The 21,443-nt window shown below is 46.9% G+C and overlaps 1 protein-coding gene across 4 annotated transcripts in view; it reads right to left on the reverse strand.

Moving 5' to 3' along the window:
• Positions 1 to 21,443, reverse strand: part of GBF1 (golgi brefeldin A resistant guanine nucleotide exchange factor 1) — a 2,365,494-nt gene that overhangs the window by 1,087,022 nt on the left and 1,257,029 nt on the right. For all 4 annotated transcript variants that reach the window (XM_078643218.1, XM_078643217.1, XM_078643220.1 and 1 more), the window contains exon 21: positions 18,869 to 18,951. In XM_078643218.1, the coding sequence (XP_078499344.1) occupies positions 18,869 to 18,951 (83 nt within the window). The remainder of the gene's footprint in view (positions 1 to 18,868; positions 18,952 to 21,443) is intronic.

Genomic DNA, 21,443 nt, shown 5'->3' on the forward strand with positions numbered 1-21,443 from the left:
GAACTCCCTTCGGTGTCTGGAAAGGGGGGAGTCGACCACACACCCAACAATTAGTGGCATTGCTGGTCTGGTGTGAATAATGTAACATGCGGATAAAAGAATTGTTACGCATAGCGAGGCGGTAAGAGAGTTCATGAGGAGGCAGATCACTAAACGTGTGCTCTACTGTAACATTAGAAGACTTATTTACATGAGAAACTGGAAAATACAGATAAAACGCATAACTGGTGCAGGAAATCATAATACTGAGAAATAATATGAAACATAGAAAAACGATACATCGGATTGAGTTTTGACTAACTCTCTCACTATGGGGGTCTATTTTATACATGTCAGAAACCGGTCTAACCGTTTCACCTAGGGGAGGACTTAGACAATCAAACTGGCTGACTTATTTTACTAGACCTTAACTTTTTCTTATACTCCTGTTGCGGAGTTGTCTCTAACAGGGAGGGTGCAGTATCAGTGTCTTTTGCGGGACAGTCCTTAAGAATAGTACTTTGGCAGTCCTTTAAATCCTGGGAAATGTTCTTTGAGACTGGCTTCAATCCATAAAATCTTTTGATGTGTGAAAGATGCACCCAGCCTTTGCGTCCCTCCAACTTCACGGCTGTACGGGTGGCCAGGAGGACCTGTCGGGGCTCCTTCCAGCGAGGCTCCAGCGGACTTGAGCGATCAAAATTTCTCACTAAGACCATGGATCCGGGAACGATTTCATGCGGTGCCACCTCGGTATTGTCTGGAAATGCGGCGGCAACCTGTGAACGACAAGAGTTGAGGGCAGACATCAAGGAAGCTAGGTAATCTGTCAGCATATTACTTGAAACATCGGTAATACTTCGAGGTCTAGGAGTACCCCACATGTTAGGGGGGCGGCCGAAAACGACCTCATACGGGGACAGACCTGATCTGGAATGTGCGACCATGCGCATATAGAACAGGGCAACTGGCAGAGCTATTAGCCAGTCCACACCTTTCTCTTGACAAACTTTTGCAATTCGGATTTTCATGGTCTGATTATGTCTCTCTACGAGACCGGCTGCTTCAGGATGGCGTACACAATGGAACTTCCACTGGTACCCTAACAAAAGGGAAACGTGCTTCATGAGTTCAGATGAGAATGGCTGGCCGTTGTCAGAATATACGACCCTAGGGAGTCCGTAACGGGGGAAGAACTCACGAACCAACTGCTTGGCAGTGGTCGCGGCTGTGTAATCTGGAACTGGATATGCCTCCGTCCACCTGGACAAAGCGCATACAACTACAAGGACATACTTGAAACCTCGACATCGCTCCATCTGAATGTAATCCATCTGGAGGACTTCAAAAGGGTGGTCAGGGGGCTGGAATCCACCTTGTTCCACCGGGACACTTTTACCTGGATTAAACTGACAACATATCATACAGGTACGGACTTTCTGCTTGGCTGCAGCTCGTAAATGCTTGTTGAACCAAATATTCTGGATACTGTCTAATATTGCTTTTTCTCCTAAATGTGCTGGACTATGTGCGGTATTAATAATGACTTGAACCATAGAGTCGGGGAGAAACCATGTGGTTTTTCCCTTCGTCACCCATCCCTGATCTGTCTGGACCCCTCCTTGTTCGGACCATTTCTTGATTTCTTCGGGAGTAGCATGTAACTGGATATCTATGACATCTTGTGTAGGGTCTTTAACTGTCATACATGTAGTCGGATCTGGAGTAAGTGTCTGTGTTGGCTTAACTGAAATGTCTGGAGCCTGTGCTGTAAGCTTGGCTGTGCGATCTGCTAGATCATTACCTTGGGAAATAGTGTCAGTAACTTTCGTATGTGCTTTGCATTTCATGATAGCAATGGATGTCGGTAAGTGTATGGCATCTAACAGAGCTTGAATAAGGAGACCATGCTGAATCTTGGTTCCATGAGAAGTCATGAAACCTCTCTCCTGCCAGAGCACTCCGAAGTCGTGTACAACTCCAAATGCGTAACGTGAATCTGTGTAAACATTAACTTTCAGGTTCTTGGCGTGTATGCAGGCTTGAGTCAGAGCAACTAGCTCTGCTGCTTGAGCAGACAGGGTGTCAATGCGGTGTGTCTCTATAACTTCGGTGTCGGTAGTCACTGCATACGCGGCTACTAGTTCTCCTGTACTTGTTCTCATGCATGAACCATCCACATAAAGTGTCAGGTCGGGATCTGGTAATGGAATATCTGTCAGATCTTGTCTTGGCTTTGTCATGATGTTAACTACTTCCACACAGTCGTGTGTGGCAGGATTTGGATTAGCTGATGGTAACAGTGTAGCAGGATTTAGGACGTTGCAGCGTCTGATTTCTATGTGTGGCTGAAACAGTGTCAATTCATAACCTGTTAAACGTGCAATTGTCAAGTGCTGAGTTTGTGTTCGGTTTAAAAGAACTTCCACGGAGTGTGGAACTTGTACTGTCAGGGAGTGTCCTAAGACTATGGAATCACTTTGTCTGATAGCTAGTGCTGTGGCTGCAACTGACTTGAGGCACGCAGGCAGAGCCTGGGCTACAGGATCTAATGTGCTCGAAAAATAAGCACAAGGCTTGTATTGTCCTGCTTGATCTTGTGTGAGGACAGATAATGCTGTACCTTCGCGTTCTGTGACGAAAAGTGTAAAAGGCTTACTGTAGTTCGGTGTTGCTAGAACTGGAGCTTGACATAGGGCTTTCTTTAACTCATTGAAACTAAGTGCATGTTCAGATGTCCAAGGGAGGACAGTCGATACGGCTGCCTCCTGTGTCGTTAACTGTATCAGTGGTTTAGCTAGAAATGCATACTGAGGAATCCATTGTCTGCAATAGGAAGTAAGGCCGATAAAAGCACGTACCTCCTTCTGGGTCTTGGGCTGAGGAAGACTCGCTATTAACTGGATACGGTCTGGTGTCAACTGCCTACCCCTCTTGGACAGTAAGTGTCCTAAGTAGATCACTTGCTGGACACAGAATTGAAGCTTCGAAGGGGACACCTTGTGTCCCATCTCGGCTAGGAAATACAAGACTGTAAGTGAGGCTCGCTCGCAAGCACGTTCAGAACGGGCTGTGATCAGTAGATCATCGACATACTGGAGCAGGGCAGTGTCAGTTGGCATGTGAATGTTGTCTAGTTGTCTCTTGAGTGCTTGACTATAAATACTAGGACTTTCTGTGAAACCTTGAGGAGCGCGTGTGAACATATAGCTCCTTCCATTTAAACAAAATCCGAAAAGAAACTGGCTGTCTGGATGAATGGGGACACTGAAAAACGCGTTCTTGAGGTCTATGACTGTAAAAAATGAAGCTTCGGAATCAATGGCTGTCAATAGGGAAGAGATATCTGGGACAACTGGGTACTGGGGAATAATACATTTATTAAGTTCTCGAAGGTCAATCACTAAACGATATACTGGAGGTGCATTTGGATCAGTACGTTTCATGACAGGAATGATCGGAGAATTACATACATTGGAGTCGGTTTCTACAACTACTCCCTGAGCCATGAGCTCGTCAATAATTTTGGATAAGGCTGCTACAGTCTCTGGTGGCAATCTGTACTGTCTTATTCGTGGTAACACTACACCTGGCTTGAGAGTCACACGATGGGGTGTGATTTGCATAAAACCAACATCAGTTGGACCTTGCGCCCATAGATGCTGCGGAACATTTGACAATCTGGGATCAAAATCTCGTAATACATAGTGACCCTTGAAGTCGCGTAGGAACAATCGTATTCCCTCTGGGGAGCAGCATATAACTGCACCTAACTCTTTCAGTGTTTTAATGCCTAACAAATTCTCTGGACATGACTTCGTAAGTAACAGATCAGTAGTGCGGGACAATGGACCTACTTCTAGAGTAACTGGCTTTGATATTTCATTTACAATAGGCTTTCCTGAAAATCCAAGGGAAACATTTCTAGAGCCTGAGAGCGGAGCCCCTGGAACTTCGGCGTGACTTATAGTGGTCCTACTTGCCCCTGTATCAATCAGAAACTTTCTGTCTTTCCCTAATACTTGACTGTGAACATAGGGACCTTCTTGATCTACAGGTACCTCGATGAGAGGCAAGCCTACCTCCCTCTCTAGGCTGTTTCATGAATACGGTTGATACTCTGGATACTCGGACTGTGCATACTGGTACATCTGCTGTGTAACATGCTGTGTTGCAGCGATAGGCTGCGGTGCTGTAACTGTCTGTGGTGCATTCTGTGACTGAGGAGTCTGTGTAACTTGTTCTTGTCTAGGCGGACGTGGTCTTTCTTTAGTCTTACCGGTAGCTATGTTGTGTTTCAGAACTGCACACTCGTTTATAAAATGACCTGGCTGTTTACAATAATTGCAGTTCCCTTTAACGGGAGCTGCAGGATGACTGGCTTGATTTGGTCCCCTCTTCTGACTGTCTTGAGGAACAGATTGTGCAACTAGTACTTTCATTTTCGTGTCTTTCATACGTTTTCTCTCGTGATCTTGCTCTTCTCTGATTCTATTCTGGTGGTATTGAAGCATCTGTAACATTTGGGACGGGGTATTAGCTTGCCAGGTACTTTCGACTTTCAAAACTCGTTTTTTAATTTGTGGACTTGAATTCTCGACTAATTTAGTAACAAAAAGATGAGGGTATGATTCACTACTTGTCTTGAGGCCACTGTTGATGCTAAAACATTTCTCAAATCTGGAATAATAATCACTAATATCTTCATCTTGTTTCTGTTTACAGGCTGAGATTGCATCCCAGTCTTCTTTTCTAGTTGTCAATAATCTAGGCAAAACTTGTATTAATAATTCTGGTAATTCTTTACATTTATCTCCAAGACCGGTACCTGGTACTCGTGCCTTATCTTCGGCTTCTAGAACTGCCCAATCGATCTTTTTCTCTCCCACCTCCCATTCTTTTTCTTTGAGTTTCTCATATACCCCTGCGGGCAACAAGACTTAACATTTTAATGATATCTGGATACGTGTATTCTCCCATACGGAGCATGTCTTTTAATTCTCGGTGGAACCCTGCTGGATCTTTATCATGACAGGGAATTAACTTTTTCATCTCTAAGAGTTCCATCTTTGTGATCGGGGTGTAAACAAACACTCGTTGCATTTCACCACCGTCTGTCTTAATTGGATGTACTTCTCGTAACGGATTCTGTCTGTCTATGTAAAAGGGTTTACTTTCTGGGGGTGAGACATGAACAAAATGTGGGTTCAGAAACGTTCTGTATTTGTGGCGCTGTTCTAGAATGACACTAATCAAATCGGTACCTAAACCTTTCCATTTGTACTGGAGTAACTCGTTCAGGACATCGTGTAACGGACCTGGATCAGAATGTTGATCCTCATACAATGTAATGAGGTGCTGGATCATATACATACCCGCCAGTCGTTGCTCGGCTGGGGGCATTTTCAGAAACATTTGTGCCACTATTCCGTCTGGAAAAGTGGTAGAATCAGTAATCCATCGGACTGCTGATCGGACTAGTTCTTGTTCATGCATGGTACTTAACTCGCTATAACCGATTCGTGATTTCAGAATGTGATCGGTAGCTTGAAATACTTGTTCTAGAGAACCTTGTTCTGATGCTGGATGGTGAAAAACTGGCTTGTATTCTAGACGTAAATGGCGATCTGGAAATCTAGATTTTCCTACATACGCTATTCTGTCGGGATTCTCGTCCTCTACCTCTTCAGTATCAGAGTTACTTTCTTTCTCGCTTACTCGTGTTTCTTTGCGTTGTTCATGTATCCTTATTATTTCTTTACGAATCTTCTTGTACATATTCTCTATACTACTGATGGTCTTATGCTTACCCTCGGCTATATTATCACTCCACCTTGTCAGGACTTTCATTTCGGCTCGATCTTTGGTCGGATAATCTTGTTCTCGTATTAAACAATTAATCAGAAACTTTAATAGCATGAGCTGGACTTCAACTTTTCTTTGGCACATGACGTCACTAATACTTTCTGGATCATTCCCTGTACGGATGAAACGATATATTCTGTCTAGATCTTCTTTCATATCTGGTAGGGTGACTAGATACTCGGTCACCTTTCTCACGCGTAATGAATATAAAACCATATTATCCTCGCCTGGGACTGGATCATAGCCACATTCGGTAAGGGCTTTTCTTATTTCTGCAACAGACTGATATCTGGGCGTACGCTGTGACGCTTGTGCATGTAATTCGGCTAACGTTAAACGCTTGTGTGGCGGCGGGGTTCCTGGAGGACCTCCCCCTGCGGCCCCTAAACTAGAGTCGTCTACTGATGCTCTTCGTCCTGGCAGAGTGGGAAATGGAAATGCAGGCTGGACTTGTATGGCGGGCTGGACCGGGGGTACCGTAACAGGTACTCCGGTGTCTGGAGGAGCGGGAAGTGCCTGATTTACAGGGACTGGCGGAGCGGGATTTGCATATTCTGGGACTGTGTCGTCCAAATAGGACGAAATGAAAATATCAGCTGCGGTCGGTTTGTGACGTAGCTTGAGCGGAACTAATGGTGGCGGGAAATTACTGGATGCCTCCGGGGTCGCTTTTGGCAAGCCCTCGGCAAGAAGAGGATACATACCCTTAATAAGGGCATGCCTCTGTCTGTCTGACTGTTCGGTTTTAATTCGTTCACCTATCTCGATTAATTCTTTTTCTTGTGCTCGCTCTAAGGATTCTCTACTTAATTCAGACTTTCTGATTTCTTTTTCGGTTCTTTTATGAGATTCTTTGCGCCATAACTCAATGGCATCTTTCTGTGACTGTCTGGCTTTCTTTTTCCATAATGCCTCTTCTACTCTCATGATGCACTCGGCATCCCACGTACCTGATACGGGCCATCTATACTTTTCTTCCAAACCTTTGGTATACTCTACCCATAAATCTAGATACAATATGGCGCTTATGCCATGCTTCTGATACATGAAATGACCTGGACTGTCCCTAGGCGGAACAGGAACTGCTGCTTCTAGCAGACCTTTTCTGGTTTTTAACTGACGCAGTTTTGAAAAGAGCGGCATGACTGAACTATAATCTGGACACAACACAATACGATACACGATAATTACTTCACACTCATACCACGACATTAAAATACATGAATAACATTCAGAATAACAGTTCGAACAGAATACTACCTGGAATACGGAAAACAGAACACATGAATTTTCTCGAGAACAGAACTGACTAGAACAGGAACTAGATGCACTGCTAAAACAGTACTAAACTTACCGGTCTCATAAAGAGACACGTCAGGACCCGCATCCACCGAAGTGGACACTTCGTTTTGGATATGTGTACCACCAAAACCCCACGGACCAGAGTCAATTAGATTGACCCTGTCTAGATACTACCCCAGCAACGGTACTCACCGGGCAGCAAGAACGGAAGGCCTCGGACTGGACTGGACTGCTTCGACGCCGGACGGACGAACTTCAGACTTCTGTTACAGGTGGGCCTCCGGATACCTCGGACCTTGGACTCTCGGCTTGGGCTCTGGTCGGGACTCGCCGCGTTCCTCCACCGCCTCGTCTGGATGCTGGACCGCCACCTCCGTCTCCTCCGTGGGCCTGAGGGATACTTGAAGCAGAAATATCTGCACGTGCACGGTATGGTTCCGTCACGGCTGCAGAGGGTCAGGGGGCACGCGTGGCTTCACCGGCGCGTGGGGAAAGGGCAAGTCCCTGTTCGGGCGCCATTATGTGGTATATAAATAAATAATACCGGATCTAGGTTTGACTAGGCATAGCAATAACAGATAGCTCAATAAATAAGAGTCAAGATTCGAGGTAGTAGGAGTTTTGCAGGTTTAATACAGCATAAGGACCGGAACAGGACAACCTGCACAGGAATAGGATGGCAGGGCCCGGCAGCTGCCGGGGCTGGATCTGGGATGAGCGCGCTAGCATTTAATAACAATACACAAGCATATATAGTAAAACAGTTGCATTACAGTACATATGATAGGCGGAGCAGTGGGTGGAGCAAAGGGTGTGACGCGTAGCAGTCGCGAAAGATAAGGGTGAAAGTGGGTGTAACAGGGCGTATACATAGACAGGTGATGCAAACGTAGCAGAATATGTCATGAATGGGGCGGAAACATGGAGGGGGCTACCTAAGGAGCCGGGACCTCTAACCTGATGGTGCGCGCAAGCTGGCAATGATGTGTTACTAGGAGAAGCTGGGGGCTACGAACTCTTGTGCTAGGAGCAGAGACTGAAGTCTGGAGAGTCAGGGCGACATGTACCTAAGCAGTATCTAGTATCTGATGTTTAGAGAACATGTTGATAGAATCCAAAAGTTATCGGGGTAAAGGCGAACAGACTCTAAGACTGGAGCATGCATTATTCTATATGTAGTGCGTGATGAAGAATATTAAATGATCATTAATACAGTATTTCTCTAACATGGAGACGTAAAGGCTAGACTATGACGGTAACTATTGATGCGATTCAGTAGCTTTAAGAATGCAGAGAAGGAGGGCTGGACTGATAACTAGGATCATAACATACTCTTGGCAGACTCAGAGGCAGAGCCAGGCTGAACCGGGCACTGTGAGGCAGGAAGTAAGTGAAGGGTCAGGGATACAGGTGGGGGCTGTATCGCTCCTCAGCGAGGGCTTCAGGAGACAGGAGCTGAATCTGGTGTCCGGGCCCTTTTGAGGCCTAGAAACGGGGACTTTACAATGAAATAACGTGCACACTGAGAAACGTGGCCACGTAACTTTACATAGGCCTGATACTCGTAGCTTTCACGAGAACTGGAAACTGGCATACTAGTAATGGACACAACTGTAATTGCGTCTTTAATCAAACATGGGGGATACATATGCATATTTAATCATGCACACATAACATAAGATGGAAGACTCGTAGGGACACAGAACATGGCAAAATTTACTTTTCCACAGTCCGAGGAGCGATGATGCCGCTTGGCCTTCTTGTGCCGCTTACCTGACGACGACTTCGACCCGGAGGAGTGCGGCCTACCCTCGGAACTGTGGTGGCTCCGAGCCCGCGACCTGTCCCTCGACCTCCCATGGGATCGGGACCTCTCGCGGCGCGGGGCCGACTGCCGGAGTTCGAGCCGCCTGCGGGACCGCTCCCGTCTGGCCTTCGAAGAGAGGGCCCGGCAGTCGGAGCAGGCCTTGTCATCGTGGTCGACGCCGAGACAAGATAAACACACGCGGTGAGGATCCGTGGCCGACATCAGGCGGTCGCAATCATCGCAGTGCTTAAACCCGGGCATCCCTACGGCACCGTTGGAGTCGAAGACTCGAAAAAAGGATCAAAAATGATCAAAAAGGGTTAGTCAAAAAAGACTAGGGTTACTGCTTTTTCCAGATCTGCGCTTGCTGGCGCAGAAAAAAGAAGAAGAACTGACGTTAGCACGCGGAGGCGGCGTCTAAGTACTCCAACGACGTCATCACGGCGCCCACGACGCCGACGACGGACGCGGAGCCGCAGACGACGCCTACCGACGCGCAAGGGTACTGCTACGCAAAAATTTCCGGATCCAGTCTGACGCCTGGGGATATTCTAAGGTAAGGAATCTAATACTAACGTGTCTCTTTCAGATATATAAATACAATACACAACAATAAAATAACAATTAATTTGTCACAAAACAGTTGCTATATATATATAATCAATTTCATATGGTTGTAAACAAATTAAACAACTCAAAGCACTCCTATACTCAGAGAATAAGTGATTTCAATACTCTAAGTGTTCAAGGACTTAATTGCCACTTATGTCATAGCCGACACGTTTCGAGTCCTGGTTTTATGAATTACCGGACTCTCATCAGGGCTGGATAAATCCTTTCTTAAAAAACGACTGTGTGGTGCCAAAATTGGTTTCTGTGCTTCGAATTATGTTTCACGCAGTGACTGCCACTCTTATTACTGTTGTATTTATCGAAGCCACTTATATCCAATATTGTTCAGATTAGGGCAGGAGCCGCTCTTGTTAGTAATGTGGTTGTGTAATCCACTTGTGTTCAAAATTGTTCTGGTCAGGGCACTAGGGTCTTTAAATTCATGAGTCGATAAAGAATCAAGAAGGATTATTTGTTTTGCCTTTCCGATCGTGTTTTATTTTGAAGCTTTTGAGGGGCTTTATGATTATTTTAAATTCTCTCTCATTCCGCGTAGGAGGACGGACAAACCCGGAACGACTTCCAGATAAATTACCGGGTCATGTAGCCACGTGGTAAATTTTCAGTACCTTCTCACAAACAGCATATACTGTAAGTCCGAAATCAAGGAGGATGGCATACAGACTACCTCCCCTTGATATTCCCTATCGTAGTCCTGGGGAGGATCATAGTCCTGCTCCCCTTCATATCCTTCTTCCGAATTGTCCTCCTAGCACTTGACATGTAGCTCTGACGCTTCCTGATCTTTTCTCCGGAAATTTTCACTCCCTTCGACGATGCTGATATTGCCATCAACATTGCCAGTGCCGTCGTCAATACCGTCGTCATCCCGTCGATGCCGTAGCTGTCCACATCATGGCCGCCGCCGTCATAGTTTTCGTGGTCGCCTTCATCTTTGTCGTTGTTGACACTATAGACATTGATAGCTTCGTCGCTGCCGTCATAGCCTACGTCGTCACCGTCGTTGATGAAGGCGGAACCGTGGCTGTCGATGCCGGAGTAGCTCTCGGCAACTATACCGTCATTTGAACTCATGAAAGCTGAGGAGACTGGCCCGTGTCACTACTCGTCTATGATGTCGATGAGGGTTTCTTCGTCGACTGTGTGGTGGACTGCTTCGTTGAAGGTGGTAACTTGTTTGCCTGTTTTTCCTCAAAAGGTACAGAGGAGGTTTTTTTTGTAACACGTTTCTTCTGTCAGGAGAGGAAGAAGGAGGAACAGAGCTTAACTTCCTCACTCCTTTCCTCTCCTTTTCACCTCAGTGAGGAGCTTTAGTTGGACTGAGCCTGTCAGACCCATGGGAGATCTTTTTAGAGACTTTTTGAGGGCACTCCTCTTAAGAAGTAGGGTCAGATCTTCCTCTTTTTTCAGATCTTCTAGAAGACGAAGCAGATGAGGCCTCATCACTGTCGTTACTAGAGACTGGATCTCTCCTGGATTTTAGCTTCTGGAGCCAGGTAGGGAGAAGTCCCTCACGATCCCTCATGGTTTTAGTAGAAAAGGTATGACATACCTTGCTGTCCTTGTCTTTGTGGTCAGGATACAAGCAGTACATGCAATCTTTATGAGGGTCATCCGCATAAAGCCTCTTTTTAGAGCAGGTGGCACAAGCTCTAAAATGGCCTTTTATATCCTTGTCTGCCATAATGAATAAAAAACAGAGCACGATAGTAGAGCAGTCTGGAAAATATAAAGCGGAAGAATGTTCTCAATAGTATTAGAATAAGGAATAACTGAGTAGAGCTCAGTGGAGACTCCCTAGCACAACGTGGGGTAGAAAATCTGAAGGTCTGAGGTTCTTTCAGAAGGGTTCTAAAGGGTGGAGCTGATCTGATTGGTTGTTGATTTTATTTGGTCTCTTTTAGAATAAGGTGGATATGTTACAAAACTGGGATAGGCCTAGGACTGGTTTCTAGTTTGTAATAGCTTTACATTGCTATTTTTATGTACTGGGGACTCCCATCTTCGACGTCGGAGAATGATTCAAGCATGTGAATTTATGAAAGTTCCAATACTTGAGTAACCTATTGTTTTTCCTTCCCTGCCCAAGCTCAGCAGCAGGAGGGCAGAATCGTGTCTGCAGTCTGCAGCAGCACTAGCTTGCTGGCTGACATTGGAAGGCTGTTACCAGGAGTACTGGGGGGTTCCCGGAGGAGCCCCCCCAGGCACATGGAATCATACCTCCAACATTGGTAACAGTGTGGGGGTATGATTCCAACACATTTAATACAAAACATGCCCAGGTTCAGCACAGCCACTATATAGCTAGCCATCCCGTAATGATGAATGGCCACTATATGTATCAAAATGGGTGACCGCACTTACATAGCCTGAAGAATCGAATCTTGGGTTTGTAGGTGTGTCCTGCTCATGCAGGGCATCCACACACTTATAACCCAGGGCACTGCCTGTAGGATTGGAAGACCTGCCTTAGGGGTGACCTAGGTTGTAAGTGTGGTGACTTCAGATATAAGAAAAACGTACATCTGTTATAAGTGCTGCTAGCACCAGCATACACAGGCTGCAATTGCATGCCTGTAGTCACAGTTTGAGTGGTCTCTCATGAGAGGCATAATATATGCTGCTGCCGATGGGAGACCCCTGGAGTACCTATGCCGGGGGAAACTTAGTACCATATAGTAGGGACTTATAGAGGTACACCAGTAACCAAATGTGGAGCTACAAAAACACTTACTATGTCAAATTTAGGGAGGTAGCACAATGACTGGGGTCCTGATTAGCAGGATCCCAGTCAGATCAGTCCAAAAAACAAACTAACACCAGCAGATAGTGGGGGTAACCATGAAAGCAGATCCTACTTTCCTACACTGATTCTGTGCTGGTACCAAAAAGAGAACTTTGTGACATCACTAGGGCCATAAGGGGCTCATCCGATGAATCTGATGTCAGTTTTCCATTCATTTATTATGCACCCTGCAATGCTAACAGGATGAGAACGGTATCTATTTGAGAAGGTGAAGAGTGACATTCTAAGTTGGAACTTTTTAGCAATGGTACTTTGTGACCATCTGTCATGCAGGAAAAGTGAGGGATCTGCAGGTGGATAGAGCATCCACCAGAAATAATATTACCGAAGGTAAGCAGCTTTTCCTTCTGATAGTTCCAGTGCACACCATGTCACTGAAACAAGATTGTACCCGGTTGATGAGCCCCTAAATAGGATGAAGCCAGTCCCGATTTGCCTGTGTTCTGGTTCAGGAGGACCAGGCTTAGAAGTTCAGGCTGAACTGTTTCAACTGGAGTAGGGTCATGACTGATTTGTATATAGCTAGGTCCAAACTGAGGTGACATGGTGTGCGAAATAACAATGGATTGGGATGCTGGCCAACTAATTCCTAGTGGCTGAGATTGATTGAAGCCTACCACCCATCACTTTTTTGTACACTTTTTGTAGACAGTGCCCTGTTGATATTGGCACAACACCAGCAACTGGAACAGGCAGTCAGTTTCGCTCTGTTAGGTTAGAGAGATGACCAGTGCCAGTCATGGAGAATTTCGAAATAACTACATTTCAGGCTTGCTTCCCGCAGGTACTTGTTCTGTGAATACAGGACATCGATCCAGTCCGTCTCATCCAGAGTCTGAAAGATGTGGCTTTATTGAGGTATAAAGGTGGCTTGTGGAAGATTTTGAGTATAAAGATCAATTGAGTTTCATAGAGGCCTGAGATAAGTCTCTTATGCGTGCATATGTGGTTAGATACCAATGAAGAGTACAGTCAATGAGTCTCTTGGGATCGCTACCCATTCTCTGGAGCAGGTTTAATTTCAGTTATTGGTATCCAAGAATTTGTGCTGACTCCAGGTGGAATTTGTGTTGAAGGTCCACAAATGTGACAAACTTTCCATCAAATATCAGATGATTCACAGGGGAGTGGCTAAACCAGCCACAATGGTGGACGTGTTTCTCTTTGGCTTTGCACACGGGCCCAACAATCGCCATCCATCTGCCGCGTACGGGCTTCAGAATTGACCAGGGGGCTTATGCAGAGTCCACAGACCGAACCAGCGACGAGCAGAGCCATAGCAGGACGATAAAAAGAGAAGCAATTGCACTTAGGCAACCGTGTGGCTGGAGTGTCTGACCCTAAGATGGCAGCCGCCAGACAACCACAGAGAACAGCCTGACGGCGCTAATGATCTCCAGCAGTAAAGAACCACAACAAGAGCGGCCCGTCAGAGGCATCGGAAAGGCGACATGCGTCCACCCCTGCCAAAGGTGAAGAGGGTCGGGCAGCAGCGAACCTGTTGGTAAAGAATCAGCTGCGGCGCCACTGCGGGTGAAAGAAAGTCGAGCTCCAGAGCTCCAATTCAGAATCTGGCCTGAGTCCTCACCGCAACCGGAGCAGACCGCGCCGATCGACAAGGGGACCCCGTTTAGTATTATCACCGCAGGTGCGACCTGGTATAAAGCCAGATTGATCAGGCGCGATCAACCCCAGCATTGGTCTACCCAATCGCCCTGCTAAAATCTCCGTAAAAATCTTGGCATCTACGTTCAGGAGTGATATGGGGGTGAATGATGAGCAGTGATGGTGATCTTTCCCTGGCTTTGGTAGCACCATGATTATTGCCATGTGCATTAATTCCTTGAGCTCCCCAGAGACACTAACTTATATAGACTAACTAGAATTGGGGATAAAAGCAACGCATACTGCTTGTAAAAGGCGGCTATGAACCCATCTTGCCCTGGCGCTTTTTCCAATTGCAGTCGACCAATTGTGTCCAGTATCTCCCTTTCAGTTATGTCTTTCTCCAACTGCTCAGCGTAGGCGGTCAGCAGCTTTGTTATTTGGGCCTGCGTGATGTACGGTGAGAAAATGTCTGGGGGTGTCCCTTCCGCCTTTTCTAATTGTGCATAAAAGCAGCCAAACTCTGCTGCTATAGCCTCATCCCTCGCAAGATGATGTCCGCCGCCATCTATGATGCCCTGTACATCCCCAGAATGCACCTGCACCCTCAATCGGTGTGCCAGCAGCTTACCCACCTTGTTTCCCCCGCATAATACTTCTGTTGCCTTCGCAAAGCATACGCAGCCGTGTCCATATCCAGCGCTCTATGCTGTTTCCGCACTATATTTAGTTGCCGTCCATTTTTATGTGAGCCTACCCGTCGATGTTCGTCTTCCAGTTCTTTCACACTAGCTTCTAGCGCAGCGAGCTTCGAAGCTCGTTCATTATTAAGTTTGGCCGCAATTGCGATATATGTGCCTCTAACGACTGGTTTGAGAGCCTCCCAAAGCGTCGTTATCGCGGTTTCTGGTGTGTTGTTGACAGATAGGTAGTCTAGTATGGCCTTCTTCACTTCCTTTACCATGGCATCAAAAAATAACTAGGATTAAGACGCCACGTTTTGTTGGTCTGATGTGTTGTCGGGAGGAGCAAGTCTAACTGGACCGGGGCATGGTCAGATACGCGAGCAAATGTCTGGGGGTGTCCCTTCCGCCTTTTCTAATTGTACATAAAAGCAGCCAAACGCGAACCCCGCCTTTTTCCTGTGGCCAGAGGACCAGTGCTGACGATCAAATCATCTCAAGCACATCCTGAGGCAATCCTGTTTCAAAAGGTGTCTCTCCTGTAGGAGACATAGATCACATTGGGCTGCCCTAAGCTGATTAAGGATTGCTATTCTTTTGACTGGTGAATTGAGACCCCTTACATTCAAGCTAATTGCTCGCACCATGGTTCAAAGAGGGTCGAGCCGCTATGAGAGCCCCCAGCAACTCCTTCATTACCCTTACCCCCAAACCCATACATGGAGTGTGCCAGTCTGATTAAGTGTAGACCTTAGAAACATTAAGTGAACATGACAACAAGAACAGGAAGTAAAACAAAAGCACCACTTGGTGCACAACTTGCAATTTTGTAGTGAGGGTCCATGTTGTTGGTCGCCCACGGGAGGTGTAAAGAGGAATAGGCGTTCATGGCCCCCGCCTCAACTGGTTAGATATGATGAAAATACACTTAGGCCCCGGGAGGAGCCACACGCCCCCCTTCCACTGATGTCGAGGTCTGAGCGGCTTGCCATTATTCTATGTCTCATTCCGGAGATTGGTAGTGCTCAAAAAGCTGTGCAGCAAAGCTGTGCGTTCCTTGATGCTTTCGGTTTTCGTGGTCCTGGTATTTTGTGACAGAGGAAGGTTCTTTATGCGTCGTCGTTTTCAGGATTCCAGGGCTGATAGTTGTGTGCTTGCTCGTTGGGGGGAAGAGTCCTGATCGAGTTCTTTTCCCAGAATGCCCGCTGCCTCAGAGAGTGTGCCTGTCACTCGTGCCTCTTCCTGCCACATGAAGACAAGCCGGAATGGATGTCTCCACCTGTACCGCACTCCTTTGTCCCTCAGAAATGTGGTCACAGGTCTCATTGCCCGTCGTCTCTGGAGTGTAATGCCCGACGAGTCCTGGTACAAGCGAACTTTAGTGCCCTCAAAGAGGACACGTGGTTGGTCCCGAATAGCTGCCATAATTAGCTCCTTTTGTTTATAGTTGTGAAGACATGTCAGGATGTCTTGCGCCGCACCTGGTGAGGCGGAAGGATGACCCACCCTATGCGTCTGGTCCAGGAGTTCCTTCCCAACCAAAGGCTGGGACTATGTGTCATAGAGGCGCAGAACGTAGTCCACCAGGGAACCAGCATCTGCTTGCAAAGGAACCCCTTTCATTCGGATGTTTGATCTGCATGACCTGTTTTCCAAGTCCTCCAGGTGCAGGTTGAGGTCAGCATTACGATCCTTAAGTTCCAAGATCTCTCTGCTGCATTCTGCCAACTCTTCCTCTCTGGAGTCGGCGGCGCATTCTACTGAGTCCACAATCTGCTCTAATTCCCCAATGTAATGGTGCAGAGCTTTAATTTCAGTGGGCACTTCTGCTCGGAGGGCTGCTATATCGTCCCGCAAAGTGCTGAAGAGTGCCTCCATGAAGTCCCTTGTGATTGGGGCCTCCTCATACGCCTCCTGTCGCGCCTGTGAGCTCGCTCCACCCGCATCCAGGGAGAACGACATTCCCAGCTTTTTTGGTGGCCCCATTAACCAGGAGATCTTTGATGATAGCAACGCCCTTCTTTGACCTAGAGGTGTTCATGGTGGTGATGAGGGTGGTACCATAAAGACCATGCTCTAAGAGATCCCAGATCAGTAGATGTCAACTGAGGTGGCAATGCCTGGCAACCTCCCAAAGATGAAGATCCAGTCCCTCAATGTCAGTCCTCCCACGCTTAATAAAAAAAACGCGGTCACAGATGCTCGGGGGCCCCTACGCGACTCCCACCATTCAGGACTCGGTAAGGCCTGTATGTCAATTCTCAGTTATGCTACCAGTAGCTCTGTAGGCCCGAGTTCTCTGTACCAGCGCCCTTTGCTGCTGCACTCGATGTAGCTTGTCACGGTTTGGCTCTGTGGGCCATCCACCAGGGCTCTTCACGCTTCAGACGCTGTGGGCAGAGGGCATTAGGCTGCAAGTACGAATGGTAAGGCCCACCAAGGTTGTTGCACTAATTTGACCGCACGCCGTCAGCCCCGCTACACCTACCGTGCCCCTGCTCGTCAGACCCTCTCTCGTCAGGGTCCTACCGCGCGACCACCACAGCGTAGCTCTACCGGACCCAGGGGCGCAGTCATATATCACTCCTGATCTTCACGGCCTCGAAAATCAAACGGTCGCCATCTTAGCTCTTCACTGGCTGGCTGGCCGTCTTCCCGCACTCCGGTATGGTCCACCAATGCCCCCAGGCGCCTCCGCTCACCTGCTATCACAGTGTGTTCGCTGGGTTGAAATGCTGATGGATAGGGATCGGCTCGCTGCCCAATGATGCAAAGTCATTCAGCGTACCACCTTCTCCTGTAGCAGTCACTGCCAATCCTGTGGAGCCCTTTGCTCCCTAGCTCGCTTGAGGTACTGCTCTTCCCCATAGTCAGGTCTGCTATCTGGCCTTCGCTCTGAAAAGAAGGCCCACTCGCACAGCCTCAATCGCCGTCGCAGCCCCAATCGGTCCGCAGTTTGCCTGCTTGCTGTGGATCTGGCACTTATGCGGAAGCCATTTTGTTGCCATCCCGCCAGCGCTAGATCACTGTAATAGCTCAAGGCAGACCGAGCAGCAACCGCCGATGTCACCGGTTGCGTGAGCCTGCTCTGCACACTTTCAGCCAGCCCTGCCGTGAGTTTGGGGCAGGCACTACCCCGGGGATCGCTAAAATGCAATCCAGCGTAGCGGAGCGCCGTAGCTTTGCTACCGCACGGGTGCCATCTTGGACACGCCCACAGCACCTCCTTTTAAAAGATGAAGTAAGACAGCTTTGATGACCACATAGGGCACTGCAATAGAGGTTGCTCTTCCCAGACTCGCCAGAGAGCTCTCGTCCTGCCGTCCTGACCAGACTACCACTGTCTAAGCACTGCAGACCAGCAAACTGTGTGGAGAGAGTTCAAACATTGTAGATATGGCTAAGAGTCCACTTACAAGCGTCACCATCCGAGCCTGGAGGCATTCTGTTTGCACAGACTGCATGCAGCGCCAATGGACAGCGGAGGCGGTATGTAGCCACCCGTACGAGGGATAGCTTAACGCAGTTATACCCCACAGCAACGCCAACATCCCCCTGCACCATCTCCCAGAATCTTCCCCGGGTCTAGTATTGCGGTGGTCTATGCCCTTTGTACCTCATCAGCTACACCCACCTCCAGTTGATTTGGAATGGCAGCTCCACTGCAAGCACTCATTGATTATTTACCTAATTGAATTTTTAAAGGCAGCTGTTTACCTAAGAAAACAAACTGTTTAAAAACAATGTTTGAAAGCAATCAAAGGACCCAATCCACCGAAAAAAATGCCAGAGGATAAAAACATCTCTGGATCCTGCCTCTGTTAGGGAACAGGAAAATAACCAGAGGCACAGTCTCACATGCAGCTTAGATGGTTCAGATAATTCACTTTCTGTGAGACGCTGGGTTTCACCCACGAGTCCCCGTGCTGAAGTATTACTATACCAGAAGAAGTGTGATGCCTAGGTTACAGTTGCCTTAAAGAACAATGAGGAGCAAGTATCCATTACAGAGGATGCACTAAAGAAAGTTATGCACCACTATTGCTGGCGATGGGCATTGACCCAATAGTCCCTTTATGTAATGGAGAAGTACCAATGGCTCCAACCTACTTACATGAAAATACAGTAGGTAAGGCACAATTTTACATTTGTGATTTCTTCATCTCAATAATAACATTACAAACTCACTTGATTGCTTGGTAGATATCCTCTAACATGTCTTGATCAAAGTCGTTACCTCCATTTACACCCTTCAAGTTCTTACGAAATTCCTAAACGGAAAAAAGGGTAGCATAAGAAGTCATGGTTATAGCATGCAGCACACACAGAAAAGAAATGGTTTAACCTCAAGTGGACGATAACATACCTTTAAAACTAACCAGAGAGCTAAGAGACAAGTGCTATCTGACCTTGGTAGGGGTTTGATGAGCAAGAAATAAATATAGTATTGGCTTTTTACCATATGGTGTCTCACAATGTAAGGTCAAAAAATAGACACTTCCATTTCCTATAGAAGGCTCATTGAATGCCTTTAAAGACACAGAAAATATACCTTGCTACAGCAGATTCAAGACGCGTTAGGGATATACAAGGTGTATTTTTTTGCAATAGCAAGATTAACTACAGTAGCCTAGGCACATGTTGAGTGTTCATGGATATGTCTTGAGTGCTCTACTCTGAAGGTCCTAATTTATTACCACAGTTAGGCAGACCTAACCTCATGAATATTCATAAAGAAAAAAGATTCCATGATGAAAACAATGGAGCATGGGCTCTATTGCACAATTAACATACATGAATGGAGAAGCAGCAAATAAAAAAAGAATCATGTAATACCAGTTTTGAACTGGTTCGATTGGAGTAATTACAACCAACATATTTAAATGGCATTATTACACAAAATTAACCCATAAAAAAGTTAGTGGTGTGCTAGTTGTATGTACCACACGACAACATTTTCCCTACGGTTTGGTTTCGCCCTTAAGTTAAGGAATTTGAATATAAGAGCTCAGACCGCCCGCATAAATACCCGCTACAGTTGCTCCTAGGGAAAAACAAATAGTGGCAAAGACAATCTGTTTTGCTTGCAAATTATTGTTTGGTTATTGTATTTGTTTGCCAAGGGTTCTAGAATTGTGTCACAAGAACTTGTAAAACCACTAACAAAGAGTGGCCACCATCACTCATTATTTTGCATACTTCCAAGGTGGCCGTTATTTTGCATCTAGACACATAAGTGGTCATCTTTGTGAGAAGTTGGCCTGGTATATGTTGTCCACTAGTTATAGTGGGCACCTTGCACCAGTCCAAACAACCCTTATTGATGAATAGGTTTAAGACAACCTTTATTGAAAGCTATCCTAGTGGTAGCTATGGAGAGCTGCCTTCAGGTTAAGTCTTAAAGGAGTGTAAAGCAGCTTGGTTTACCAGATTATAACCTCTTGAATGACCAAATGAAAGGAAAACCACAGAAGGTATATATAAAATATATGTATTTATTACTAAACACTCTCAACTTACATCTTTATGAGATTAGAGAGCAAGATACACAATATCAACACACTAGAACGTAAGTAAATAGCACACTATACAATGGGCCCCAGAGGGAGACCCAAACCATATATTAAGAAAGTGGTATAAGAACCATGACTTGACCAGACACAGTGCCTAGAGCAAGTAGAATTGCTGGGACCTCAAGGAACCACCCAAGGTAGTGACACAGGGTACCCACGGGGGACGCGGTTCAGTGTGAGAACACAGCCGCAAGCTCCATACAATCCTATGGAAAAGGCACAGTTGGAATTTTAAAGATTAAGGAAACTTCGGAGAGGACTTGGAGCAAACCCTTTTAGACTTAGAAGGTCTAAGGCCAGCACCCATGTGAGCACTGGAGTACTCGTGTTACCTCACCCACGGAAGACGGGTGCATAGGTGTCAAATGGTGTCGGATATCTTCACGGTTTTCAATGGCGAATTGCCGCAAAGTGCCGCTGTCGTTGAAAGGAAAAGTGTCCAGTGTGATCCAAGCCTGGATCAGAGCTGTGAAAGCAGAGGGGACAGAGTCTGGGTCACTTCAGGGTGACCAGGGGCCCTTTAGACCAATGCCCACCAATGTCGGGTGTTTCAGGTGCGATGAGGTGAAGCTAGACTCCACTGCCACAGGGACCAGGAAATGTTGATCAGAGTCCACAGACGAGCTATCCCATGAAGGATGTCGAGTGCTGGGTGGTCGGTGTCCGGATCAGAGACCAACGAGCCTTGGCAACAGCAACCCACGCGGTGAGAGTAGAAAGGCTTCGGTGTTGACCAGCAATGTCCTGGTGACTCCCCAAGCGCTGGAGAGTCCGGGCACGTCTGGAGAAACCAGGTAAGCCCGCTGAAAGTTACAGTACCCTTCTCAGGGACCCACAAGTCGACGGACAAGGGATTGCGAAGGGACCTCGAGAGGAATCACTAAATACCAGTCCACGGGTCACTCGTGGAATGTAGGCCAGTAATCTTCGGTGGAATCACTGCTCGGGGTCTGGGCTAAAAGTAGCCCAAAGCACAGCCTCAGGGATCGCCAAGAAGCATATGCTGCTGCAAATGTGCACTGTGTCCAGGGGTTTGGGTTGCACGGTTCCCACGAGGGCTTTGGGTCACAGGTTTGCTGAGAGCACAGATCGGCCTCGGGAACCTTGGAACAACGCCTCCTGTTTTGCTAAGGCTTCAGAGTCCTTCAGGAGCTGAGTAGTTGTATACCGGACAGATGCGTCTTTGGTGC

This window comes from Lissotriton helveticus, chromosome 5_1 (genome assembly GCF_964261635.1).
Source record: "Lissotriton helveticus chromosome 5_1, aLisHel1.1, whole genome shotgun sequence".
Classification (NCBI taxonomy): domain Eukaryota; kingdom Metazoa; phylum Chordata; class Amphibia; order Caudata; family Salamandridae; genus Lissotriton; species Lissotriton helveticus.